We start from the raw sequence: 26153 nt of genomic DNA, 5'->3' as shown, positions 1-26153 counted from the left end.
CTCCTTCCTCCTCCCTGTTTCGTTTACTATTTATTATACCTAATTGGTAAAAGGCATTTCCTGGCAACCAGGATGCTAGCTGCTGGCCAGTAACAGTAATGCAGTCTCAGCGTTCTTCCTGTGCTGTCTTCCTGCCTCACAAGTACCACTTTCATCTGCCTGCATAGGGGGCCTCAGGTGTGATTGGGGTGGTAGAATCCTTGGCTTACCCCAGAAGATAACTGTTCAGTAGTCAGGGAAGATGGTGGGAGTGTTTCCCAGCCCCTTGCCACATGTCTTGGTCTATCCCAGTAATAATGTATAGTTTCTGATGAATTAGCTATTCGTTTCATATGAGGGGCCAATCTGTGTAAAAACGGTCAGCTCTTTCCTGCTTGGTGCTGATGACAGCTTTGTATGAGGCAAGGCTTGGAAGGGCCCTGAACACCCATTGCTGTGTTTGTCTCTAATACCTCTTCTCTGCTTGTTTCAGTGGATTAGGGTCCAAGGAAGCAGGATAGTTCGTAGTGTCTGATAAAAGTTTACAAAGGGTCTTTTTAGAGCTTCTGTTTCTTTCCCCTGCATTTATGCATTGAGTAGACTCCTGAGCCTGACCTCAGTGATCTGAAAAGCCTGCAATCCTGCTGGTGGTGGTTGGGCATGCCTGCCTGTTGGGGGACTTGTCTGGCTACAATGAATATCAGGCTCTCAGCTCCTGGCCTTCACAGGTCCCCAGCCTGCTGCTCTCACAGGAGACAGCCCAAGCTCTCCACTGTATGCAGCCCCGTTTACTAGCTGCACTGGATCAGGTCCCACAGTTCCTTCGTTGTGCCACATTCTGTTCTTTCTGCACAGCTAGACTCAATGGGAATGAAGTGTGCTAGTTCACTCTGGTTTCTTTGTTGGCAGAGCCGTTGCACGAGGAAATGGGGTCCTTGCCCAGCCATACTTCAGCTCCCCTTTTTAAAAAGTCTCTATGTGGTACCCACACTCCAGTGCAGAGCCATGGGCCGGTTCTCCAAATGCTCCACCTCCCCCAAAAGTAAAGTCTCTCAGTCAAGGCTGTCCACAGCCTGCCGGTGCCTCTGACAGTTTTAGGAGATAGAATTTCTCTTTGGAACACTTCCTGTTGGCGCTGCAGGTAAGGATGTGTTGCTCACTGTGTGTATGCATCCTAAGTCTCCCAGATTTGTATATCCTCCTAAGTCTCTCCCAATTAAAGGTGGGGGTTTCCCTGTGTAAGACTAGCCCCCCACCCCCCCACCCCTTACCACACCCCAGGAAGGGAGGGAGCCACTAAGCTGCATTTTCTGTCTGAGCTCTCTTCTGGTACAGGCACCTCACTCAGGCATCTTCCCCTCAATTTATAAAATCTCTTACCAGATGGTGCAAAGCATCCTCTTTACTCCTTAGCTTCAGAAATTCACCTCAGCTGAGATTCCATTGATTGTTCAGGTCACTTGTCAGAAGGTCAGCTGAAAATCCATGCTGAGGGCACAAGCAAGTGGGCTCAGCTTCTGCCTACTTGACCACCATCTTCTCTCTCCTGCCTATTTTTAAAATTTTGTTGTTGTTGAATTGTAGACATTCTCTATATATTCTGGTTATTAATGCTTTCACAGATATATGATATGTATATTTTTCCCCAGTACGTTTTTTTTTTCACTCTGTAGTGTTATTTGATGCAGAAAAAAATACTTAAAAAAAATTTGACTTTTAGAGAGAGAGGGAGGGAGTGAAGGGGGGAGAAAGAGACATTGATTTGTTGTTCAACTTATTTAGATGCACAAAAATTTTTAATATAATGAGGTCTAATTTATTTTTCTTTTGCCACCGGTATTTTCTGTATCATAATTTAAGAAACTGTTGCCAAATCCAAGGTCATGATCTTTGTTGTAGTTGTTGTTTTGGGTATCTTAATTTGGGAAATTATTGCCAAATCCGAGATCATGAAGATTTCAATCCCTGTGTTTTATTTAATAGTTTAGGTGTTCAACCCATTTTTTGTTAATATTTGTATATGGTTTATAATCAAGGTCCAACTTTTTTATTTTGCATGTGGATATCCAGTTTGCCCAATACCATTTGTTGAAAATACTCCTTTTCACATAGGAGTCTTGAGCTCCTTGTTGAAAATCAGTTGATCATAGATGTGAGGGTTTATGTCCAAACTCCATGCTATTCCATTGATCTTTATGTCTGTCTTCTGCTGTACCATGCTGATTGGATTACTGTAGCTTTTTAGTAGCTTTTGTAATCAGGAAGTATGAGTCCCAAATCCCCCAACTTTGTTAGTTATTTTTCAAGATTGTTTTGCCTATTCAGGATCCCTTGAAATTGCATATGAACTCTGGGATGAGTTTTTCTCTTTTGTCGAAAATTGTCATTTGAAATATGATAGGGACTTCATTGAATCAACATACAGCTTTGAGTAGTTTTATTCTCTTTCTCTCTCTCTCTCTCACTCTCTCACTTTTTTTTTTTTTTGGTCATCATAGTGCTATCTTCCACCACAAACCCAGGATGTCTATCTGTTTATAGGGTTGTCTTTAATTTATTTCAGCAGCATTTTATAGTTTTGAGTATACAAGTCTTTCACTTTCATGGCTAAGTTTATTCTTAAGTATTTTATTCTTAATTCTATTGTAAATCGTATTGTTTACTTAATTTTTTTTTTAAATTTTTCGTTACTAGTGTATAGAAAAACAATTGATTTTTGCATGTTTTTTGTTTTGCAACTTTGGCAAATTTGTTAGCTGTGACAGGTTTGTGTTTTGTTTGTGTGTGTATATTCTTTATAGTTTTCTCTATATAAAGTTATGCCATTCGTGAATAGAGATCAACAAATTTCTTTCCAGTTTGGATGCTTAGTATTTCTTTTTTTGTCACATTGCTTTGGCTAGAACTTCAGTACTATGTTGAATAGAACTAGTAAAAGTGGGAATCCTTTTCTTGTTCCTGACCAGTTAATTTTTTCTAAATACCTATTTGTTTTTGTCATATTGTTTGTTGATTAATCCATCCCTCTTTCCCCTGTGTCCTCCCCCCATCCCCGTTTACAGTGCCGTCTTTATAATTTGCAGAATTCCTATATGTGTGTTGGATAAATGAAGCATGAACAAATCCTATATAACGGGATCTCTCTCTACCTGTTTATCCTCATTTTTTGTATTTTATTCTCATGTACCACAGGTCTTGTGTTTCTTGTAATTCTTGCAAGATATCAGTTATTCATTCTTTATTGTTTTATGTATTCTTACATCTGTGTGACTTTGTACAAGCTTTTTTCCCCCCTCCTGCATATACCCTTCTTTTCCAACTTGTTTACATGGAATACTTCTGCTCAGTCCTCGGGTCTGTTCATGCACTCTTTCTTCCTTCACTCCCTTAGGCAAAAATAAATCCTCTTCATGTGTTTTCTTTAAATGTGAGCATACTTTTCTGATGGCACTTAGTTAGACTGGCTCCTTGATAGTCTCTAGGAAAGCTCAAAGTTCTGATTTTAAAAAAAGAAGAGAGACAGAGAGAGAGTTGTCAGACAAAAATGTATAAATAGCAGTAAAAAAATGACTGTAAAAATAGTTATAGAAAACAGCCCTGGCTTGTGTAGCTCAGTGGATTGAGCACGGGCCTGCGAACCAAAGGATCACGGTTCAATTCCCAGTCAGGGCACATGCCTTGGTTGCAGGCCAGTTCCCAGCAGGGGACACATGAAAGGCAAACAACCATACATTGATATTTCTCTCCCTCTCTCCTTCTCTTCCCCTCTAAAGGTAAATAAAAAAATTTTTTTAAAGAATATAGAAAACAAAAAGGGGATATAATTTTCCAGGTCCTTAATCCCATGCAGTAGAAGCTGTTTTATTGTTTTATTATTAAAATGTTTAAAATACAGTGATAAGAAAATTTTTGTATTATTATTTAACATATTTGAGATTTAGAGAATTTTGATAGTAAACAGTATGGGCATACACAAAAAAGCTTGGCTAAGGGCTGATGCCTACACTTTCTGTAAAGATGAACAGACAAATGTTAGACTTGAAAAATTCAGCACTACAAGAAAATGAGATTAATTGCATCATTTACAGTATAAGAAATAGTATAAGAAATAGAGAAAACTGGCTAGCAAAATGCTGCAGAGTACCAAATTAGCTTGAGAAAAATCTCTCAGAATTCCGGAAAAAGATTTTAAAACTGGATATTAAATCAGAAAAGCCAGCATTCATGCTGCCTGTCACATACCAGACCCAATAAGCAGAGACAGGCATTAAATGTTTATGGGTGCTTTGTTCAGATGGCCAGCTATCTGAGAAGAAGGCAGGTTACATTTCCTTTCAAGCAAGCCTTTTTATAGCAGAGAACAAAGTGCAGTGAGGGGTTTTGTAATTCAGGGAAAATTAGATTTAAAAAACTGCAGCCTTCTTACCCTAGGCAGTTAGCTGTTCCCCTGGAGGGTGGTGCCTGTCTCTTTTGAACACAGTGGCTCTGATGTCCCTGGCTGTGCCCCAGTTGGTGGTCTTTAGCTGTGCCCTAGGAGGTCTGCTGTCTTTCTACCTGTAGTGGTGGGTATACCTGCAGCCCTGAAACAATAGCTTTAACATACGCATTACCTACTAGGCTTGCTAATAACTACCGTCACTAAAATTTTCAAACTCAGGAGTCCCCTATCAAATATTATAAAAGAACATTCAAAACACATGACAGTCTCAAGTCTCTGTGTGTGATAACAGTTACTGAGAGCACAGAGGAGACTAAGGTGAATTAGTGGAAGAATATCTCTGAGCTGAGGAAAGCCCTGAAGTTGAAGATCAAAGGGGACCCAAGGTCTTCACTAGGAATGTATTTTAAAATCATAAAACAGTAGGTTCATCCTGATGAATTTTCAAAGTATTCAGGATAAAGAAATGCTGCAAGGTAGAAAAAGAGAAGAACAAATTAGAATTACATCAGACTATGTACTTTTGTTACCTTACAGCAAGTGGGGAAAAACAGCAATCTTTACTAAACACTTGGGGTAGAAGAAGAAATCAGTGAATACTGCCATTAGTGTGTCTAGAAAATAATGAAATGATAGTATTCTGAACTTACAGGATTTAGACAGTCTTTACAGCAAGAGTAAAGAATGTCAGTGAATTAGGCATTTCATTCCATCTAGAAAAATAACAATAAAATGAAACAAAGCTTTAGAAGGACCCATTGAATACAAACAAAAAGCAGAAATAAATGAGTTACACCCCTCCTCCCCATTCCAATAGGCAGTTTGATGTAACCTACAGTTATAGTCCCAAAATTCTGATATATCATGAGTGGATTTTATCTAGAAATAATATTATAAAACACCCAAATTTATTTTGGGAATATAAAGATAGTCCATATGAGAGACTATAATACAACAGGGTAGGGCAAAAGTAGGAAAATAATTATATGGAAAATAATTTGTATGGAAAATAATTCTAATAATAAATAATGATACAAGAATGAACTCTGTTTCGCATGATCAGAATGGTAAACCTACTTTTGCCCCACCTTGTGTAGTTGTCATATTGATTAAAGGAGAAGAAGCATATAGACATGATGTCAGTCAAAATAGCAACAAAAATATTTAAATACTTAAGAATAAACAAGAAATGTGTCAGTTGTATTTAAATTAAAAAGCAACAAGGGAGACTTAAATGGAGAAAAATACCTAGTATCTGATGGAAGAGTGGTATTTTAAAGATGTCTGTTCTCAATTTAAAAAAGAAGGGGAAAAAGGTGTCAGTTCTCTCTAAATTGACATATGTATGTAACATATACATATATTTTTAAGTCAGCCTAAAAAAGATTTAAAGTTATTTGAAAGAGTGAAAACCCTAGAAAAATCAAGACAAGTTTTGAGGACAAAATGAAGATAAAACTTCTTAGTTTAACTGGTGGTGTTGACAGTGAGGTAGAGCCTAACTAACCCCAAGCCTTTCTTGAGAAATATTAGCAATGTGCTCTTGACTAACTCGAGTTCCATTTTTAGAGGGTTATCAAGAAAAACTTCAAAATTTCTGTAAGGTCATACTTAAGGAATTTAAGCACATCATTTTTAATAATTTTGAAGTTTAGGAAATCTGATTAAGGGCAAACAAATTATGGTGTATCCTGTAACAAAAGTTTCTACATTCAGTAGTTTTTTAAAGTGATGGTAGAGATGTATTGACAATGGAAAATATGCTATTTTAAGATATTAAAGCAGGTATATAAATAGTATGCCTGTTGTCTATATTTATTTTTAAATTTTTAAAAGATTTTATTTATTTATTTATGTATTTTAGAGAAAGTGGAAGGGAGGGAGAAAGAGAGGAAGAGAAACATCAATGTGTGGTTGCCTCTCATGCACCCCTTGTAGGGACCTGGCCTGCAACTCAGGCATGTCCCCTGACTGGGAATTGAACTGTGACCATTGGTTCACAGGCCAGTGCTCAGTCCACTGAGCTACACAAGCCAGGGCTGTTTATTAAAATTTTAAATTAAACTATATGTTAATGTCTACTTTTCTGTAAAAAGTCCAAAAAATATTGTGTAGTAGTGAAAAATTTTATTTTGTGTTGATCTACAGAGTTCTAACTTCTGACTGTGGATATATAGTAAAATATTTTTTTTCTCTTCTAGCAAATCACATATAAAAAGTCCAAGTAAAGCACTCTGGCCACTTAATGTAGAGACAAACAGCTGTATTTACTTAGATAATCCCCTAAGGAAATTGTGTTACTGTCCATTCAGTTAATGTGTGTGATGAATCATTAAAAGGTTAAATAACATTCTATATATTCTTGTCTTAGGAGACAAACAGGTAATGCATTTTAGAAATATTTTCATTAAAATTTAAATATTTTTACTTTTAAAATAAGTATCAGTTATTGGAAATTTTACTTTTGAAAGAATATTGGATAAGGCTAGATGCATGAAATCTTAGCTCATTAGGGCTAACAAGATCAAAGAGGAGCCCTGGCTGGTATGGTCCAGTGGACTGAGTGCCAGCCTATGGACTGAAATGTTGTAGATTCAGTTCCCAGTCAGGGCACGTGCCTGGGTTGTAGGCCAGGCCCCCACTTGGGGGCATGCAGAAGGCAGTCAATCGATGTTTCTTTCACACATCAGTATTTCTCTTGCACATCAATGTTTCCCTCTCTTCTCCCTCCCCCTTCCCTAAAAATAAATAAATAAAATATTTTGTAAAAAGATTGAAGAGGAAATTTTCAATCACTTCAGAGACTAACATTTTTCTAGGCATATCTAATGAAAACTAAATGTAGTTTGAAGTATATAACTTAATAATAAAGATATTTAGCAGAAAATATTTATTTCACCTCCAGTAATTATGTGTCGTATAATGAACATGTTTTTCAAAGACTTTGTAATTCAGACTCTTTGTAATATGATTAGTTAGTTTACAAGAGCTGTCTCCAGAAGAAATAAGTATATATTAAGCACTGCTTGGTCCTGTGTTAAAAAATTTCTCAATATCATCTTCTTAATTTTGTAAAATGAATAGCTTTTAAAACCATTTTTTCCCTTTTCGTCCGAAACATGTTAGTGTTTTATATTCAGGAAGGTAAACTTGGATTTAGCGAAATCATTTCATGTGGAGCTTGTATAAACTCTTCATTAAAGCTTCTGTCAAAATATAAGCCATAGTTTACTATTAATTGCTGTGACTGGCATTGAATACATCAAGAATAGGCGTGGTTATTAGCTTATGAAATGAAGAGTGACTGGATGCTTAAAAAGAAAGTGTCTTATTCTTGAATTTCAGCCTAGAATTATTTGAGCCTCTGCAAATTTATGTGTCTAGTAGGGTCAGTTTAGCATCTTACCTCAAAACATATGTCAAAATAAGTTTCAAGAGAGATGAAATATTATGTGTATAAAATATTTTAAAGAGGTGAACTAGTAAGAGAGAGTACATACATGGAAAATAAATAGATTTAGATTTAAAATTATAATATTCTGCCTGGAAATAATTAATTATAAGACCATTGGTTGGAGGGATCATTTTATAAAGTTATACAAATTAGGCTTCTTAAAAGATTTCTTTAAATAAAAATTAGCTACCTAATAAATAAAAAGAAACACAGAGAGGCTGCCAAAATGAGGAGATAAAGAAACATGGCCCAAATGAAAAAAAACAACAACAACAAAAACCAGGTGAAAACTCAAAAAAAAAAAAAAAAGAACGAAGCAAAATGGAGAAAAGCAATCTATCAGATGTAGAGTCCAAAATACTCATTACAAGGATACTCAAGGAATTTAGTGAGTACCTCAACAGCATAAAAAACATCCAGTCAGAAACAAAAGGATCCACAATTGAAATAATGTTGTACAGAGAAACAACAGTAGAGTGGATGAAGCCAATAATCAAATCAGTAATTTGGAACATAAGGAAGCAAAAAACAACCAATCAGAACAACAAGAAGAAAAAAGAATCCCCAAAAAAGGATGATAGTGTAAGTAGTGTTTTGGACAATTTTAGGTGTTCTAACATTCACATCATGGGGTGTACCAGAAGGAGAAGAGAAAGAAATTGGAAATCTATTTGAAAAAATAATGAAAGAAAATTTCCCTAACTTGGTGAAGAAGAGAGACATGCAAGTCCAGGGCACAGAGTCTCAAACAAAATGGATGCAAAGAGGACTATTCTAAGACATATCCATAATTAAAATGCCAGAGGTAAAGATAAAGAGAGACTCTTAAAAGCAGCAAGGGAAAAGCAATTAGTTACCTACAGGGCAGTTCCCATAAGACTGCCAGTTGATTTCTCAAAGTAACTTCGCAGGCCAGAAGGGATTGGCAAGAAATAATCAGTCATGGGAAGTGGGGACTTAGAGCCAAATTTGCTCTACCTTGGAAAGCCATCATTTAGAATCAAAGGGCAGGTAAAGAGCTTCCCACACAAGAGAAGACTAAAGGAGTTCATCATCACCAAACCATTGTTATATGAAATATTAAAGGGACTTATTTAAGAAAAAGAAGATAATCAAAACTATGAACAATAAAATGGTAATAAATGCATATCTATCAATGATTGAATCTAAAGAACAAACTAAAGAAGAACAGAAACAGAATCATGGATACAGAGTGTTTTGATGGTTGCCAGATGGGAGGGGTCATGGGGAAATGGGTGAAGAGGTGAGAGGATTAAGAAGTACAAATTGGTAGTTACAGAGTAGTCATGGGTATGTAAAGTACAGAATAGGAAATGGAGTCGCCAAAGGACTTATATGCATGACCCATTGACATAAACAATTATGTGGGGATTGCCTGAAGGAGTTGAGAGTGCTGGGTGGAGGAGAGAAAAGGGGGAAATATTGGGACAACTGTAATAGCATAATCAATAAAATACACTTTGCTTCTTTGCAAAAGGAGGTGATGAGGAATCTTACTATAGTTAACTCATGTATATATAAATTTAAAATACGACTAAGGAGCTAAACAAAATTTTCCCCAAATAGCAAATACTGATTCAGTTCTGTTTATTGATTTGTTATTCCTCTGTATTAATCATATGCTAGCATTCCAAGAGACTATGAATTTATGCTACTGCTGACAATTTGGTTAAATTATTCTTTAAAGATAACGTCTCACTTAAATTTAGCTTTCATTAAAATAAGAGTTGGCATTAGATTAGAATAGTGCTGTTCAACTGGGTGTTGGTGGGTTATATTTGTGGAAAATGTTGCTGTCTGGGGACATTTCAGAATTCCCGAGGAGACTTTTCTTGGTTACAGCTGGGAGGTAGGATGCTACTGATGTCTAATGATAGAGGCCAGGGATGCTACTCCTAAACATTCTATAATGCACAGGACAGCCACCAAAGTAAAGAATTATCCAGCCTGAAACATCTGTAATGCTGAGGTTGAGAAACCTTGGATTATCAGGTTTTACTGCTGACAGGAAACATTCTTCATCTAAATGTTGAATACCACTGTAGACTGGGTACTCTGCTATATAGGAGAGGAGTGTTTTAGGATCAGAACCTCAGTACAGGCTGATTTTGCCTAATATGATAGACCTGGTGGATAGCTCAATGCTTGCTGTCCCATTACCATTTTGAGCAACACTGTATTTTATTGCTTAGGTAAAGTTCTTATAAAATTATTTATTTTTATGTCTTGGGTATTCTTGAATGCTTTGTCAGTGTCAGATCTATTTTTTGTTGTGATTCGGTTATATTGTGTGTGTTATTTAGAGACTTGCATCTAGCTTCATAGGAAAGAAAATCAAGCTTAATATCTGACATAACAAAGAGGAGCTTATTTTTCTCATGTAATGAAAATTCTGGGACTTCCGCCAAGATGGAGGCATAGGTGGAGACACTGTGCTTTCTCACACAACCAGGTTTAGAGACAACAAAATATTAGCAATAGAAAACACAGCCAGAACACAGAAAATTGAACTTTTCGGAAGTCCGATAACAACAAACTCTTCAGCCTGACCAGTAAGAGGGGCGAAACCAGCAGCTGGCGGAGCAGGGTTGCACAGGAAAACTCGGTCAGATGGACTCAGGCGTGTGGATCCCAGGCGTGGGGTTGCAAAAGGCAGACCCAGTGAGCGACCCAGTGAGTGATCAGCAGACCCAGCGAGGGCGCAGGGCGGAGGGTTGACTGTGGTCGCAAATTAGTGCTCAGATAGACCAGCGAGGGAGTGGGTGGTGAGGCGGGTCTAGCGGGTCCCAGCAAGGGGAGGCAACAGAGACGGCTGCCATTTCCCAGCTCTGACCCCGCCCCCACATATAGCGTCACAACCCAGCAACCCTGCCCTGAGGCCCCGCCCCTAAGGCTCCGCTCCTCATACTTAATGGGCCCCAACAGACCAAAAATGACTCAAGAAGATCTCAAAGCCCCAGAGCCCATAAATCTAAGTGACGAAGAAATAGCAAAACTTTCAGATGCACAGTTCAAAATACTGGTGATAAGGATGCTCACAGAACTGGTTGATTTTAGTCACAAATTAGAGGAACATATGAAGGCTAAACTAATTGAAATGAATGGCAATGCATAGGAAACCAGTAGTAATGGAAAAGAAACTGGGACTCAAATCAAAGGACTGGACCAGAAGGAGGATAAAAATGACCAACCAGAAAAGAATGAAGAAACAAGAATTCAAAAAAAATGAGGAGAGACTTAGGAACCTCCAGGACATCTTTAAATGTTCCAACATCCGAATTATAGGGGTACCAGAAGGGGAAGAGGAACAGCCACAAGTGGAAAACTTATTTGAACAAATAATAAAGGAGAATTTCCCCAATCTGGCAAAGGAAATAGACTTCCAGGAAATCCAGGAAGCTCAGAGAGTCCCAAAGAAGTTGGACCCAAGAAGAAACACACCAAGGCACATCATAGTTACATTAGCCAAGATTAAAATGAAGGAGAGAATTCTAGAAGCAGCAAGAGCTAAGGGGACAGTCACCTATAAAGGAGTTCCCATCAGACTGTCAGCTGATTTCTCAAAAGAGACCTTCCAGGCAAGAAGGGGCTGAAAAGAAGTATTCCAAGTCATGAACTCCAAAGACCTACATCCAAGCTTGCTCTATCCAGCAAAGCTTTCATTTAAAATGGAAGGGCAGATAAAGTGCTTCTCAGATAAGATCAAGTTCAAGGAGTTCATCATCACCAAGCCCTTATTATATGAAATGTTAAAGGGACTTATCTAAGAAAAAAAGAAGATAAAAAAGATGAGCAGTGAAAGGACAGCAAACTCACAGTTATTAACAACCACATCTAAAACAAAAGCAAGCTAAAAGGACAGCTAGATCAGGAGCAGAACCATAGAAATGAAGATCACGTGGAGGGTTAGCAACAGGGGAGTGGGAGAAGGAGAAGGGGGGAGAAGGTACAGAAAATAAGTAGCATAGACGGTAGGTAGAAAATAGATAGGGGGAGGGCAAGAATAGTACGGGAAATATAGAATCCAAAGAACTTGAGGCACATGATCATAAACTAAGGGGGGGGATGGAGGGGGAGAGGGTGTGCAGGGTGGAGGGGAATGAAGGGGGGAAATAGAACAACTGTAATGGCATAATCAATAAAATAAAAATAAAATTTAAAAAAAAAAAAGAAAATTCTGAAGGTAGGAGACCAGAGCTGTTTCTGTGGCTTGTGATGTCATTGATTACCAATTTTCCTCTATTTCTACTTAGCCTTCCTTTGAATGTGCTTCTTATCTTGTGGTCACAGGATGGTTTCTGCCTATTCCTACCTCTCGTCCCTCCACATCAAAACCTGTACTGTGGGCAGGCAGAAGTGAGAATGACACAGGTCAACTGAGCCAGTCCTTTCTATTAAAGTTTTCTTGGAACCAAACCCAGTGATTTCTTCTTATTTCTATTGGCCAGAACTGTGTTGCATGACTATTCTTATCTCTCTGGGAGCCTGAGGATTTTAGTCAGGCTTATTTTAAGTCAGAAAATAAAACCAAAAACCTTTAGTTAGAAAGAATGGATATTGGAATAGGCAACTATAATATATACCTTTGGAGCCACTTTTTAAAGTATTGGGGGTTCTTGTCTTCCTAAATGCACTGAAGTGAGAACAAATAGTAACCTGGGAGATTTGAGGGAATGGACTCTGTAAGAGTTTTTGTTTTCATTTTTGATAATTAATTGAGAAAACAAAATGTATATCTTAACCCCAAATACCTGGCTGTTTTAAGGTGTTTTATAATAAAATCTGTTCCCTACCCCTGTACATGGAACCCACTCTATTTTATATTATTCTTTTGCAATATCAATTAGATTTATTATAGTATACACAAATAAGTGTTCAGGCTAAAAATTGGAATCTACTGACAAATAAGACTTAACTGTGGAAAATAGGTGTATATCCATAACAGAAGTATATGCCCACTGTTAATTTTTAAGTAAAAAAATTTTATATTCTGGATATTAATCTTTTATCAGGTATTTGATTTGCAACTATTTTCTCCTATTCCATGGGTTGCAACAACTTTTTGATGTGATTTAAACACTTATGAGCATTATATTATATTAATTAATATTTATTAGTATTTTAGCTAGTTTATTTTAAAATAGCATATGAACTAAAGAATACATGAATGAATGTGTGGTTTAAAATTCAAAAGGTCTCTAATAAAAAGCAGTTAAAAGGACAGAAGTTTACTTTGGAAAGAGAAAGAGGAGTAAGGTAAAGCCTTTAGCTGTATCTGATGTTTTATTCAAATATGTCAGAAGTGCTAATCATGTTTAATCTCACTACTGGTAACATGGCTTTCATATTATCTATATTTTTTGTTCAGAATATTTCACAATTAAAACACTTTTAGTTACATAAATCTCTGACCTTCTCCAGATGTCCTGTTCCACAGTATTCCTCCCCAGAAATTTCTAATTCCTTGTCTCTTTGTAGAATTACTCATTGTATTCTCAGGCATATTTATGTTTGAGTGGAGTTCCTTCCTCCCATGGGAGCATACTTAACATATTCTTTCTATATTTTTTCACTACATAGTATATCTTTGAGATTGTTCCATATCAATGTATTTTTATGATTCACATGTACAATATTCCAGAGCGTTGGTGCATTATAACTTATATCACTGCTTCATTCCTCAAGGACATTTAGGTTGTTAGTTTTTCATAATTATGTGGAGTGAGTATCCTTGTGCATAATTATTTGCACACATGTATGTGACTATATGTGATATAAATTTCTGGCAGTGAAATTAGTGGGTCAAATTTATGATCTTATCAAATTGTTTTTAAAAACCATATGGTGTACATTCTGTCAATAATGTATGAGACTCTTTTTCACTCTCACCTGCATAGTGTTAATCAGAATTTTTTATTCTTGCCAATCTGTTTTCTCTGCACTTGATACAGAGGAGCTGTCAACAGAAGAATTATGTTTTAGTATTATTTTAAATTAATATTTTCATTTTTTATCAGTAACTAACTTACAATATAAAATTATCTGTTACATCACTCTGTAAAGTTTTTACTTTTCAGAGAGTGTTTCAGGTAATGCAAACAAATATAAGCCTATACTAGAATGTATTTAATTTTATATAGGAAATTTATTATTCAACATTTTAAAACATTTATAATTAATCTGTGGAAATGGTTGAAGATTATTTTGTTTCTCAATCAGCCACAATAATTTGTTATAATGTGCTTTCATGGAAAAGTATTTGAAACTGAAATGTAATATTGATGCCTAACTTATGTGAGCCTGGTATAACTTTGATATTAAAACCGAATAAATCATTAGAAAAGAAAATAGTCATTTCAATATGAAAACACAGATATATACATTTTTTAATAATGGTGGGACATCCAGACAGTGGAATGTTATTCTCTTTTTTTTCTAGAGTGCTATTTTCCACTAAAAAGACATGAGCTTTGAAACCATGAGAAGACACTGAAGAACCTTAAATTCATTTTATTAAGTGAAAATCTATTATTGTAATTCAACACATTACCAGATTAAAGGAGAAAAGCTATAGGATCATCCCCATGAATGCAGGGAAAACACTGAATAAAATTCAGCACTTACTCATGACTAAAACAAAATTTTTTAGCAAACTAGAAATTGAAAAGAAACTTCTTAACCTGAAAAGGGTATTCACCAAAAACCTAAAGCAATGTTACACATTGTGGTTACACCTTAGAAGCAGTTCATTCAAAATCAGGAGTAAAAATATTTATTTGACTATGAATAGGAGGTTCTAGCCAATGTACTTAGATTAGAAAAAGAAATGAGGCATGAGTAAATATGACATGAAGTATAAGGAAGAAATAGAATTATCAGTGCTGATACTGAGAAATTCAGAACCAAATACAAAATACTAGAGAGCTCAGCAGGATTGCTAGATGTGACAGTAGCATTAAAAAGTCAGCAAAAAAACCCACAACCAGTTGTAATGTGTGTGTATAGTGTGTGTTTCTGTTTTTCTGTAGGGCAGGTTGCATTTTCCAAAATGGCCTTACCAACATATTTGGGATCTCGTGCTCTTTACACAGTGTGACTGAGATGCCTCCTGTTGAGAAGTGGTCTGTGTCCCCTTCTCTTGTATTTTGAAAGGCTGAATGAGTAAAAACATGAACTAAAAAGTTAACTGATCTAGGGCTGATAGGGGTGGTGGCAGGCAACAAGGTAGGGAACCCACAGTAAGAATGTTCATCAATAAATGACGGGAATAATTTATTTATGCTTAATTTGTAGAACTATCTGGTGCCTAACTTTTAAAATGCTTTTTCTCACATGTGACAGTATGAACAAAAGTCCAAATTTTTGCTGTTAATGGACAATTTTTTGGTATGTTTCTGTTTTTACCTGAATTCTTAGAATTATATTTCTTTTTCTTTCTTTTTTTTAACATTTTTTAAAGATTTTATTTATTTATCTTTAGAGGGGAAGGGAAGGAGAGAGGGAGAGAAATATCAATGTATGGTTGCCTCTTATGTGTCCCCTGCTGGGAACTGGCCTGCAACCCAGGCACGTGCCCTGACTGGGAATCGAACCGTGATCCCATTTGGTTCACAGGCCCATGCTCAATCCATTGAGTTACACCAGCCAGGGCTCGCTCTTTCTTTTCTTTTCCCTTCCTTCCTTCCTTCCTTCCTTCCTTCCTTCCTTCCTCTTCCTCTTCCTCTTCCTCTTCCTCTTTCTCTTTCTCTTTCTTTTAAAGATTTTGTTTATTTACCTATCTATCTATTTATTTATTTAGAGGGGAAGGGAGGGAGAAAGAGAGGTAGAGAAATGTCAGCGTGTGGTTGCCTCTCAAATGGCCCCTACTGGGGACTTGGCCCATACCCCAGGCATATGCCATGCTAGGAATCGAACCAGTGACCTTTGGTTCGCAGCTTGCGCTTAATCCACTGAGGTATATATAGTAGCTAGGCTTAGAATTATATTTCGTATGAGAGAAAAAAACTGCTGATGTTGGATACAAGTAGCAGAGTGCCTAATGCAGGCATGACCTCATAGAATTTCTCTCATAGTGGAATATAGCAAATGATAAGTGTCATAAAATGAGCCTTGGGCCTTGGTAGTTATTGCTAAGCATTTATGGCTCTAGAAATAAAATTTGAGGATATTTCTGGACTCCAAGTAAAAGTTACATGTCATGAAGATGAAGAAATAGATTAACATTTTAAGATAGAAACTGAAATATAGATAGATATTACTGAGAGATTAATCAGAAATTTGAGTATGATGTAATCTTAGATACCTCCATTGCATTAATTCTATGTGGCATGAAGTGTCTAATGTTGCCTTGTAAAGGCTGAATATAGTGTGACAGTAAATAAATATATTAAGAGCAAAAACTTTGGTGCCTGAAGGACCTTGGTTCCATCCTGGGGTCTGCCACTTAATAGCTTTGTGACCTTTAAGCAGGTATTTTGACTATCATCCCTCACGTATAAAATAGAGAAGATAATCGTTTCCATTGGTTATTGTGTGAGAATTGAATGAGATAATGTAGGTAGTGTGCTTTGCATAGTGCTTGGCATATCATAAGTGCTCAATAAATGTTATTTTACACTGGTTAGCAAAGTATCCGTTTTGCTATATAAAATTTAAGAGGAATATTAAAATATATTTTTGTTGTTTTAAGGAAATTCGCAGTGAGTCCCATGACTATCCTCATAGAGTGGCCAAGTTTCCAGAAAACAGAAATCGAAACAGATACAGAGATGTAAGCCCATGTAAGTACCTGTGTGTTTGTGTGTATCTTTATGTTTGTTGGTTTGTTTTAGGAGGCAGTATACAGTGAAAAAGGTTTGGGGTCATGGTTGATAAGTACAGTAATAATTTTTTATATTAACACAATACACATTCAAGGCATAGAAGACTAGAAGGAAGAAGAAAATTGCCCAAAATTATTTCATCCACACAGCCACCATTATTTGATACATATTTTTTCTTTCTTTTTTAATTCATCAGGGTTTTTTTTTTTTAAGGTTTTATTTATTTATTTTTAGACAGAGGGAAAGGGAAAAAGAGAAAGAGAGAAACATCACTGTGTGATTGCCTCTTGCACATCCCCTACTGGGGTCCTGTCCCACAATGCAGGCATGTGCACTGATTGGGAATTGAACCAGCGACCCTTTGGTTTGCAGGCTGTCCCCCAATCCACTGAGCCACACCAGCCAGGGTTATTTTAAGATATTTTCTATCAATCTTTTTTCTTCTGCATAATTTTTCTTTCTTTAAGATAATTGTAATCTTATATGTGTGTATGTATATTCATCTGTACATACTTTGTTTTCATATTATTCCATAGACTTTATGAATATTACTTAAATATTAATTGGTATAGTTTGTTTCTTCTACCCCAAATTACAAAACTAGTGTGTATTTACTGTAGGAAACTTTTAAAACACAGAACTGTATAAACCCCACAATCTAAAAGCAAAAATCTTTTGGGTTTATATTCTTTTGATATTTATTTTCTGTCAAAATGTATACATATATTCTCTTAAATTCAAAATTAGAATCTTGCACATACTAATTATAGCTGTTTTTCTACTTAACCATTTTTGTACCATAAAGTCTTTTCAATGGCTCTGCTAGTGCCTTTTGATAATGCCATTCTTTTCACGTAAGAGTCTCCCATGGGTCATCGTTTAGATTCTGATATATATACACACACCAACACCCACAATTTTCTGGGTGTTGGTGTGAACAGTTATAATTGTGAACAATTATAATACTAGGGTTTTAGATTATGTGTTCATCATTAGGTTATTTTATTTTTTGTTGTGATTGATATCACTTCTTCAGATATTAAATTAGTTGTCTTATCACTCCAAAATGTTTCCCCATGTTTGATTTTAGTGGGCTCAACTTAAGTATTCTCCTTTAGGGCTGTTTTTTAGGAGGGACATTTTAAAAAATATTGAATCTATTGCATTTTGGTTTCAGCTTGTTTGTGTTGTGGTTCCTTTCTCTAGTTGATGAGGATTTGGTATTACTGTGCCAAGGCCTCCTGTATAAGCTAAATAGACTCACTTTATTCAAGGCCATATTGTATTCCTTTACAGATGATGTATTCCTTTTTTAAAAGTATATTTTATTATGCTATTACAGTTGTCCCATTTTTTCTCCCCTTTATCCCCTTTGCCCTGCGCCCCCACCTCCCTCCAACATTCCCCCCCCTTAGTTCCTGTTCGTAGGTGATGCATATAAGTTCTTTGGCTTCTCCATTTCCTATATTATTTTTGACTTCTCCCTGTCTATTTTGTACCTACCATTTATGCTTTTTATTCTCTGTACCTTTTCCTCCATTCTCACCCCTCCTGCTCCCTGCTGATAACCCTGTATGTGATCTCCATTTCTGTCATTCTGTTCCTGTTCTAGTTGTTTCCTTAGTTTGTTTTCGGTTTTGATTTTTAGATTCATTTGTTGATAGTTGTGAGTTTGTTATCATTTTACTGTTCACATTTTTTATCTTCTATTTCTTAGATAAGTCCCTTTAACATTTCATATAATAAGGGCTTGGTGATGATGAACTCCTTGAATTTGATCTTATCTGAGAAGCACTTTATCTGCCCTTCCATTTTAAATGAAAGCTTTGCTGGATAGAGCAATCTTCGATGTAGGTCTTTGGAGTTCATAACTTGGAATACTTCTTTTCAGCCCCTTCTTGCCTGGAAGGTCTCTTTTGAGAAATCCGCTGACATTCTGGTGGGAACTCCTTTGTAGGTGACTGTCCCCTTATCTCTTGCTGCTTCTAGGATTCTCTCCTTCATTTTAGTCTTAGCTAATGTAATGATGATGCGCCTTAGTGTGTTCCTCCTTGGGTCCACCTTCGTTGGGACTCTCTGAGCTTCCTGGATTTCCTGGAAGTCTGTTTCCTTTGCAAGATTTGGGAAGTTCTCCTTTATTATTTGTTCAAATAAGGTTTCCACTCATGGCTGTTCCTCTTCCCCTTCTGGTACCCCTATAATTCGGATGTTGGAATGTTTAAAGATGTCCTGGAGGTTCCTAAGTCTCTCCTCATTTTTTTGAATTCTTGTTTCTTCATTCTGGGTTTTTTTTGGTTGTTTCTTCCTTCTGGTCCACTCCATTGATTTGAGTCCCAGTTTTCTTTTCATCACTGTTGGTTCCCTGTACATTTTCCTTCATTTCACTTAGTGTAGCCTTCATTTTTTTCATCTAATTTGTAACCAACATCAACCAGTTCTATGAGCATCCTGATCACCAGTGTTTTGAACTGTGCCTGTCATAGGTTGGCTATCTCTTGGTTGTTTAAAAGTATTGGCTCTGGGGCTTTGATTTGTTCTTCTGTTTGAGCCATTTTTGGTTAGGTCAGGCCTATTGAGTATGAGGGGTGGAGCCTTAGGTGTTTAGCAGGGTCGGGCAACCCACAAAGCTGGGTTGTGACGCTTATGTGGGGGCGGGGTCAGAGAAGGAACAATGGCACCCTCTCTCGGATTTCAGTCCCCTCTGCTGCTTCCCACAAGCAAATTGGGCTTTTCTGGTGCTGGTTCCCCGGGTGGGTGGGCTTATGTACGTTCTAGGACCTTGTGTGTCTCTCCAGTGAACTCTCCCGTGAGGCTGGGAGTCTCATGCAGCACCTTTTCAATTAGCGCTTTTAGGCTTTATTTCCCGTCACTGGGGCCCTGGGTTGCTCGGTCTATGTCACTGCCTGTTTTTGCCTAGTTTATCTGTGCACGAATGTGTGATCACCGTTGCCTGGCACACTGCTCATTTCCTCCCCGCGCCTGGGGTCTGCTAGCCCCACGCAGCCTGCACTCCTGGGTCTGGCAGCCATCACCTTTTCCTGCCTCAATCCCTCTCTGCTGGCCGCTGACTCAACCCCTCTTACCGGTGTGGTTGAATGGTTGTCGGACTTTCGTACAGTTCAGTTTTCTCTCTGTTCTGGTTGTGTTTTTGTTTCTAAATCTTTGTTGTCCTTAATTTTGGTTGTTCGAGGAGGCACAGTGTTTCCAATGACACCTTCAGCTTGGCCGCCATGCTTATTAATTTTAAAGATTTTATTTATTTTTACAGAGAGGGGAAGGGAAGGCTAGAGGGAGAAAAATATTGATGTAAGAGAGGAACATTGATCAGTTGCCTCTTTGCACATGCCTTACTAGTGACCCAAGTTGTATCTCAGGCAAGTGCCCTGACTGGGAATCAAACCCATGACCCTTCAGTCTACAGAACAATGCTCAGTTAACTGAGCCACACCAGCCAGGGCAGTTTGGCAGTTTCTTATATACTAAGTATAGATTTACCATATACTATCCAGGCATTGTACTCCTGGACATTTATCACAGAAAATTTGATCTAATGTCTACACAGAAATATGTACAGATTCATTTGTAATAACCCCAAATTGGAGACAGGTTAAATGTTCTCTGTTGGGTAAGGTGTTAACAAACTGTGGTATATTCCTACCACAGAATACTATTTAGCAGTAAAGAAATAAATTATTGATACATTCAAGAACTTGGATTGATCTTAGAGGACTCATGCTGAGTAAAAAAATTTAATGTCAAAAGATTGCATACTGTATAGTTCCATTTATATAACATTCTTTTTTTTTTCTTTAATATCCTCACTGGAGGATTTTTTTCCACTGCTTTTAGGGAGAGATAAAGGGAGGGTGGGAAGGTGGGGGAAAGAGTTAGAGAGAGAAAAAGATTGATTGGTTGCCTCTCTTACCTGCCCCTACCACGGTGGAACTCACAACCTAGGCATATGCCCCAAACAAAAATCAAACCCATGACCTTTTGGTTTATACAATGTTTCAGTGCTATGGCCAGTTGCATTCTTGAAATGATAAAATTGTAGAGTTGGAGAACATGACTATAAAGGGGTTGCACAGAGGATCTTTTTTGTGATAAAACAAATCTGTGTCTTGATTGTGGTGGTTAACATGGATTTGCATATGTGATAAAATTGCATATAGCTGCACAAGCACACGCATAAATGAGTATCTATAAACCAGAAAATTGAAATAAGGTTTGTGAGTTATACCACAGTCTTTCTGAGTTTTTTAATTTGATGGCCTTCTTGAATTGGGTACTGGGTGGGGCATGGTGCTAGGTAGTGGGAATGTGTGGTGACCATTACAGAGTCTCTGGCCACAAAGTGTTTAACTTTAAGAAAGAAGGTTGCAAATGGGTGGAGGTCTGAGTGCTGCTCCTGCCCATGGGCTAGGTGAATCAAAATCTTGCCATAATTGTAAGTAGCATTTTAACAGAGGCCCCTAGTGTAGACACAGCTCATTGTTTGAGAAATTCTGCTGTAGAGTACTTATGCTGGGGACTAGAGGGATGAGGAACAGAGTGTACTGGGAGGGTGATAGGGAATAAATAATACATGGAGCTTCTTCCAGGACCATCAGTTATACACAGAATTGAGGAGGTGGAGGTTGGTTGTCTGTATATTAAAACACAGATAGATAATGAATTAGAATTTTAAGATAAGGTAAATTTTTAAGATAAAATAGGACTTTTCAAAGAGTTTGCACTTGATACTTTCACGGTATTTATGAGAGTCAGTAAGTAAAAATAATAGAGAAGGATTGGTCCAGTCTAGCCATTTTATTTTATAGACAAGAAAACTGAGACCCCCCCCCCGCCCCGTAAGTATAATGACTTTGGTGCTTCTCTCAAGCTGTAGTATCTGAGTAGCTTGGATACTAAAATATTTCTCAAGTAGTAGGTTGTACTTTTCTATATGCATCACAGCTGCCATAGTCACATGCTGATAGGGCTGGAGCAGATATCAAAACATATTTGTTTTGGCACCTTTAGCCCCCTGAATCCATTTTCTTTCATTTGTACCAGATAATTCCAGATATCTGCCTAAAAGTCATGAATCTTTTTTATCTCTTTTCTTTTTTTGCTGAATTAGTTAACTCTTTTAAGTCAGTTCACCATTTTATCTCCTATTTATGTTTCAGAATGATTTAATAGTCATTTGTCATTAGGACAAAATTCTACCACAGCATAGTGTGATTGTGAAAATTTCCTGAAAATCATTATATAAACAATGCTCAAACACTTGGTAATCTAAATTGTTATGACACTGTACTAGATACTATGAGAAATTTGAAGTAGAAACCATATTTTTCTGTTAGGCAAATTAGAAGGTGATACTAATGAAATGAGACTAATGAATGAGTATAGGATTTCTCAACTCTCTGAACCTAAATTTTAGGCTGTTTCTCTTATCTTTGTTCACTCAGATGACACTCTTTGTGTCCTTCATACACATTAGACCTATACCCACCTCAGAGCATTCACTTTCTCTGTGCTTGGAACACTCTTAAACAAAATAACCATATGATTAACCTCCTCCAAGTCTATGCTTAAATGTCACAGTCTCATTGAGGCCCACCCCAACCACCCTATTTAGAATTGCAACCTGCTGACCTCCCCAGTACAACTTGACTCTGCTCTTTTTTTCTCATAGCATTTAGTACTATATAACATAATTTACTTAGTTGTTTTGCTTATTACTATCTCTTTTGTTATTTATTATTTTTAATTACATCTTCTTGATAATGCCATCACAGTTGTCCCAATTTTTCCCTCTGCCCCCATCCACTTAGCACCTTCGGCTCCCTTACACAGTCCCCACACCTTTGTTCATGTCCATTTGTCATGCATGTAAGTTCATTGACTACTCCATTTCTCATACTATAATTTACATCCCCATGGCTATTCTGTAACTATTAATTTGTACTTCATAAACCCCTCACCTCTTCACCCATTCCCCCAAACCCCTCTAACACCAAATGCTCTCTGTATCTATGATTCTGTCCCTGTTCTTATTTGCTTAGTTTGTTTTTCTACATTCAGTTGTTGGTAGATGTGTATGTATTGCCATTTTATCATTCATAGTTTTGATTCTCTTTTTCTTAAATAAGTCCCTTTAACTTTTCATATGTAATGGTTTGGTGGTGATGAACTCCTTTAGTTTCCTCTTGTCTGGAAGCTCTTTATCTGCCCTTCCATTCTAAATGATGGCTTTCCAGGGTAGAGCAGTCTTGGCTGTAGGTCCCTGATTTTTATGACTTTCGAAATTTCCTGTCAATCCCTTTTAGCGTGCAAAGTTTGAGAAATCAGCTGACAGTCTTATGGTAACTCTTCTGTAGGTAACTAACTGCTTTTTTCTTTCTTTTAAGGTTCTCTCTTTAACTTTCACATTTTAATTATGATGTGTCATGGAGTGGTCCTCTTTGCATCCATCTTGTTTGGAACTCTCTGTACTTTCTGGACTTGCATGTCTCTTTCCTTCACCAACTTAGGGAAGTTTTCTTTCTTTCTTTTCAAATAGATTCCCAATTTCTTGCTCTTTCTCTTCTCCTTCTGACACCCCTATGATGCAAATGTTGGAACACTTGAATCTGTCCCAGAGGCAGCTTACACTTTCCACAATTTTTTTGGTTTCTCTTTTCTTCTTGTTGTTCTGATTGGTTGTTTTTTGCTTTCTGTGTTCCATATCATTGGTTTGATTCTTGGCTTCATCCACTTGCCTGTTGATTCTCTGTAAATTGTTCTTTATTTCAGTTAGCCAGCCTTTGTTTCTAACTGGATCTTTTTTATGCTGTCAAGGTCCTTACTGAGGTCCTTGAGCATCCTTATAAGGAATGTTTTAGAACATTCCTTGAGCAGTGTTTTGAACTTTGCATCTGCTGGATTGCTTATCTCCATTTTATCTTATCTAGTTGTTTCCTTATCTAATTGTTTAGTTCTTTTTCTAGAGTTTTGATCTGTTCTTTCATTTGGGCCATGTTTCTTTGTCTCATCATTTTGGCAGCCTCCACGTGTGTTTATATGTAATAGGTAGAGCTGCTAGCATGGCCTAATGTAGTAGGTGTCCTATAAGGGCCAGTAGCACAGCCTCCCCATTACCCAATCAGGTACTCAAGATGTGCCCTCCATGTGGGCTGTATACACCCTCCTTTTGTAGTTTAGCCTTGATTGCTGTTGGCAGGTCAATAGGAGGGATTATCCCAAGCCAGTCAGCTGCAAGGATGGGCTGTTACCACTGACCACCAAACCCCCTCCCTCTGTGGAGGATCACCAGTGCAGGGATAGGATGGTGGTGCTCCAGTATGGTCTGTAGCTGTTCACTGTGTGTGCATGTCCTGGAGTTTCCTTGAGGGTGCTGGTCAAGTTCAGCCCCTACCTGTGTTTTGCCTGGGGCCAATCTACCTGAGCTATAAAGCAATCTGAAATGACTGCTACTGGTGCTAGGCTTAGGGATTCCCAGGTGAAGCCAAGCTGTGAATCCAGGCTGGCTGTTGCTAGTACAGGCCTGGGGCCACACTGAGGTTGGCTGTTGTTTATTTCAAAGGATTTAGGAAGTTGTGAAGCACCAGCAAAGACCAGCCATTCTTATGGAAAAGCCATCGTTAATAGCTGTAAGTTGGGTGGGACAGAACTTCAGTGGATCTCCATGATGGAGCCAACAACATTAGCCAGGTTGTTGGAGTCTCAGATGTGGCACCTACCTGCCAGTTCTGTGGCTCTGTCAGAGGAGGGTTCAGAAAAGGGACCGTGACCTCAGCCTGCCTTTCTGCTTGGGAGAAAGCTACCCACCATCTCTTGCCTTGATGGCAGATACTTCAGTTCCTCCTCATATGCCACTGGTACCTTTCAAACTGCTACCCCAATGCTAGAGCGCACAGGAAGTGAGTCTTGAGTAAGTTCCCATGTGAGTCCTTTAAGAGCAACTGCTTGCAACTCCAGAGGTTTCTTCCACCAACTCATTCTCTTCTGGGTTTTGCAGCCATGCGTCATGAATTCTTCTTGGTACTGGAACCTTGGGCTGGGGGTGAGAAGCTGGTGTGGGGCTGGAATCCTTCACTCCTAAGATATACCTCTCATATTTTTATCCACTTACATGGTTTGGGACTAGCCCGTTCCACATACTGTGTCTCCATCCCTCTTACCAGTCTGGGTGGATGCTGTTTCTTTAATTCTGTAGTTGTTGGACTTCCATTCAAGTTGATTTCTGACAGTTCTGAGTGATGACTATACTATAATTTGTACTTTTGATGTGGTTGTACGAGGGGGTGAGAGTTGTTTACGCCTCCATCTTGAGCGGAAGTGATGACTATCTCCCTTTTCGAGATGGTGATCTCCACAAGCATATGGATGGGTTCCAACTGACTAGAACGGGGAAAGAAGGTAGTTATTTAATAAATATCTGGTGAATGTTCTTTGCATGGTGTCTATGGAGGTTTGGATGCAAGGAAAGTAACATTCTTTGCCCCCACTCTCTCTACCTTAGTTTTTTAGGCTCTGTCTATCCTAGAAGCAGAGTTTCCGAGATTCAGATAGAATGGAGAGGTGCTTACTGATATATTAAGCTCACCATTCTCACCATGAGAATGAAGCTCACTATGTTTTATTTCATACACTGTATATGAAAGAGAGAAGGTATCCATGTTCCACGCTACATTAATGAATTTTACCTATTTTGTAAGGATACTGCCAAGCTGTTCTTTCTGTTGCAGAGACTCTTGAGAATAGCTTAAAAAGACCCTTTTCAATTTGGAGATGTATGGCAGCAGAATTGACATTGTCCTATGAATTTTAGGGACTTGACATCATGATGGATTTAAAGGGGTTGAAGTTATTAAAGACAGCCAAGTTATTATTTGGAAAAGTTTTAATTTTCTGGATGATTCCAAAACAACATATATTTATACTTGGTTAGGAAGCCCATGGTTGCTTGTACCTGGGAAATGCTTCATTAGTAATGTTTTTCATTATCACTACTACTGCCTGGTTCAGTACCTATCACCTCTTGATTAAACTTAGTGCATCAGTCTTCCTCCGTATTTTAGTCTATCCTCTATATTGCTAGTAGTTATTTTCTTTAAAAAAATGTGTCTGTCATTAAGGTTGCATGTTCCTCTGGCATGACACACAGGCCCTTCAGAGTTTGGCCTCAACATGGTTTGGAACCTTTCTCATCTACCTAGATTTTCAGCCTTTCTGAATTTGCCAGTACTTCATGATCTGCCATTTCCTTGTATTCCTCTTTATGTGTGCTCCTTCTGCTGACATTTATCTTTTCCTTCACCTATGTTGCAAAGTCTGCTCATCTCACTAGGCCCATTCAGTCAGGCATCAGTTGGTCAGCTTTCTTCCCACAACACAATGCAATAAGGCACTGGGAGTTATAACTTAATATAATTTTTTTCTTTTAAAA

At 37.7% G+C, this 26153-nt stretch overlaps 1 protein-coding gene across 2 annotated transcripts in view; it reads left to right on the top strand.

Annotated features, from left to right (window-relative positions):
- The window catches only part of PTPN2 (protein tyrosine phosphatase non-receptor type 2), a 131542-nt gene that overhangs the window by 31349 nt on the left and 74040 nt on the right, over window positions 1-26153 (top strand). For both annotated transcript variants that reach the window (XM_037127303.2, XM_037127301.2), the window contains exon 2: window positions 16582-16672. In XM_037127303.2, coding sequence (XP_036983198.2) covers window positions 16582-16672 — 91 coding nt within the window. The remainder of the gene's footprint in view (window positions 1-16581; window positions 16673-26153) is intronic.

The sequence above is a fragment of the Artibeus jamaicensis genome, unplaced genomic scaffold (genome assembly GCF_021234435.1).
Source record: "Artibeus jamaicensis isolate MK-2021 breed Jamaican fruit bat unplaced genomic scaffold, CSHL_Jam_final contig_511, whole genome shotgun sequence".
NCBI classification, from domain to species: domain Eukaryota; kingdom Metazoa; phylum Chordata; class Mammalia; order Chiroptera; family Phyllostomidae; genus Artibeus; species Artibeus jamaicensis.
Note: the sequence above shows the minus strand (reverse complement) of the source record. Positions and strands in the feature narration are given on the sequence as shown.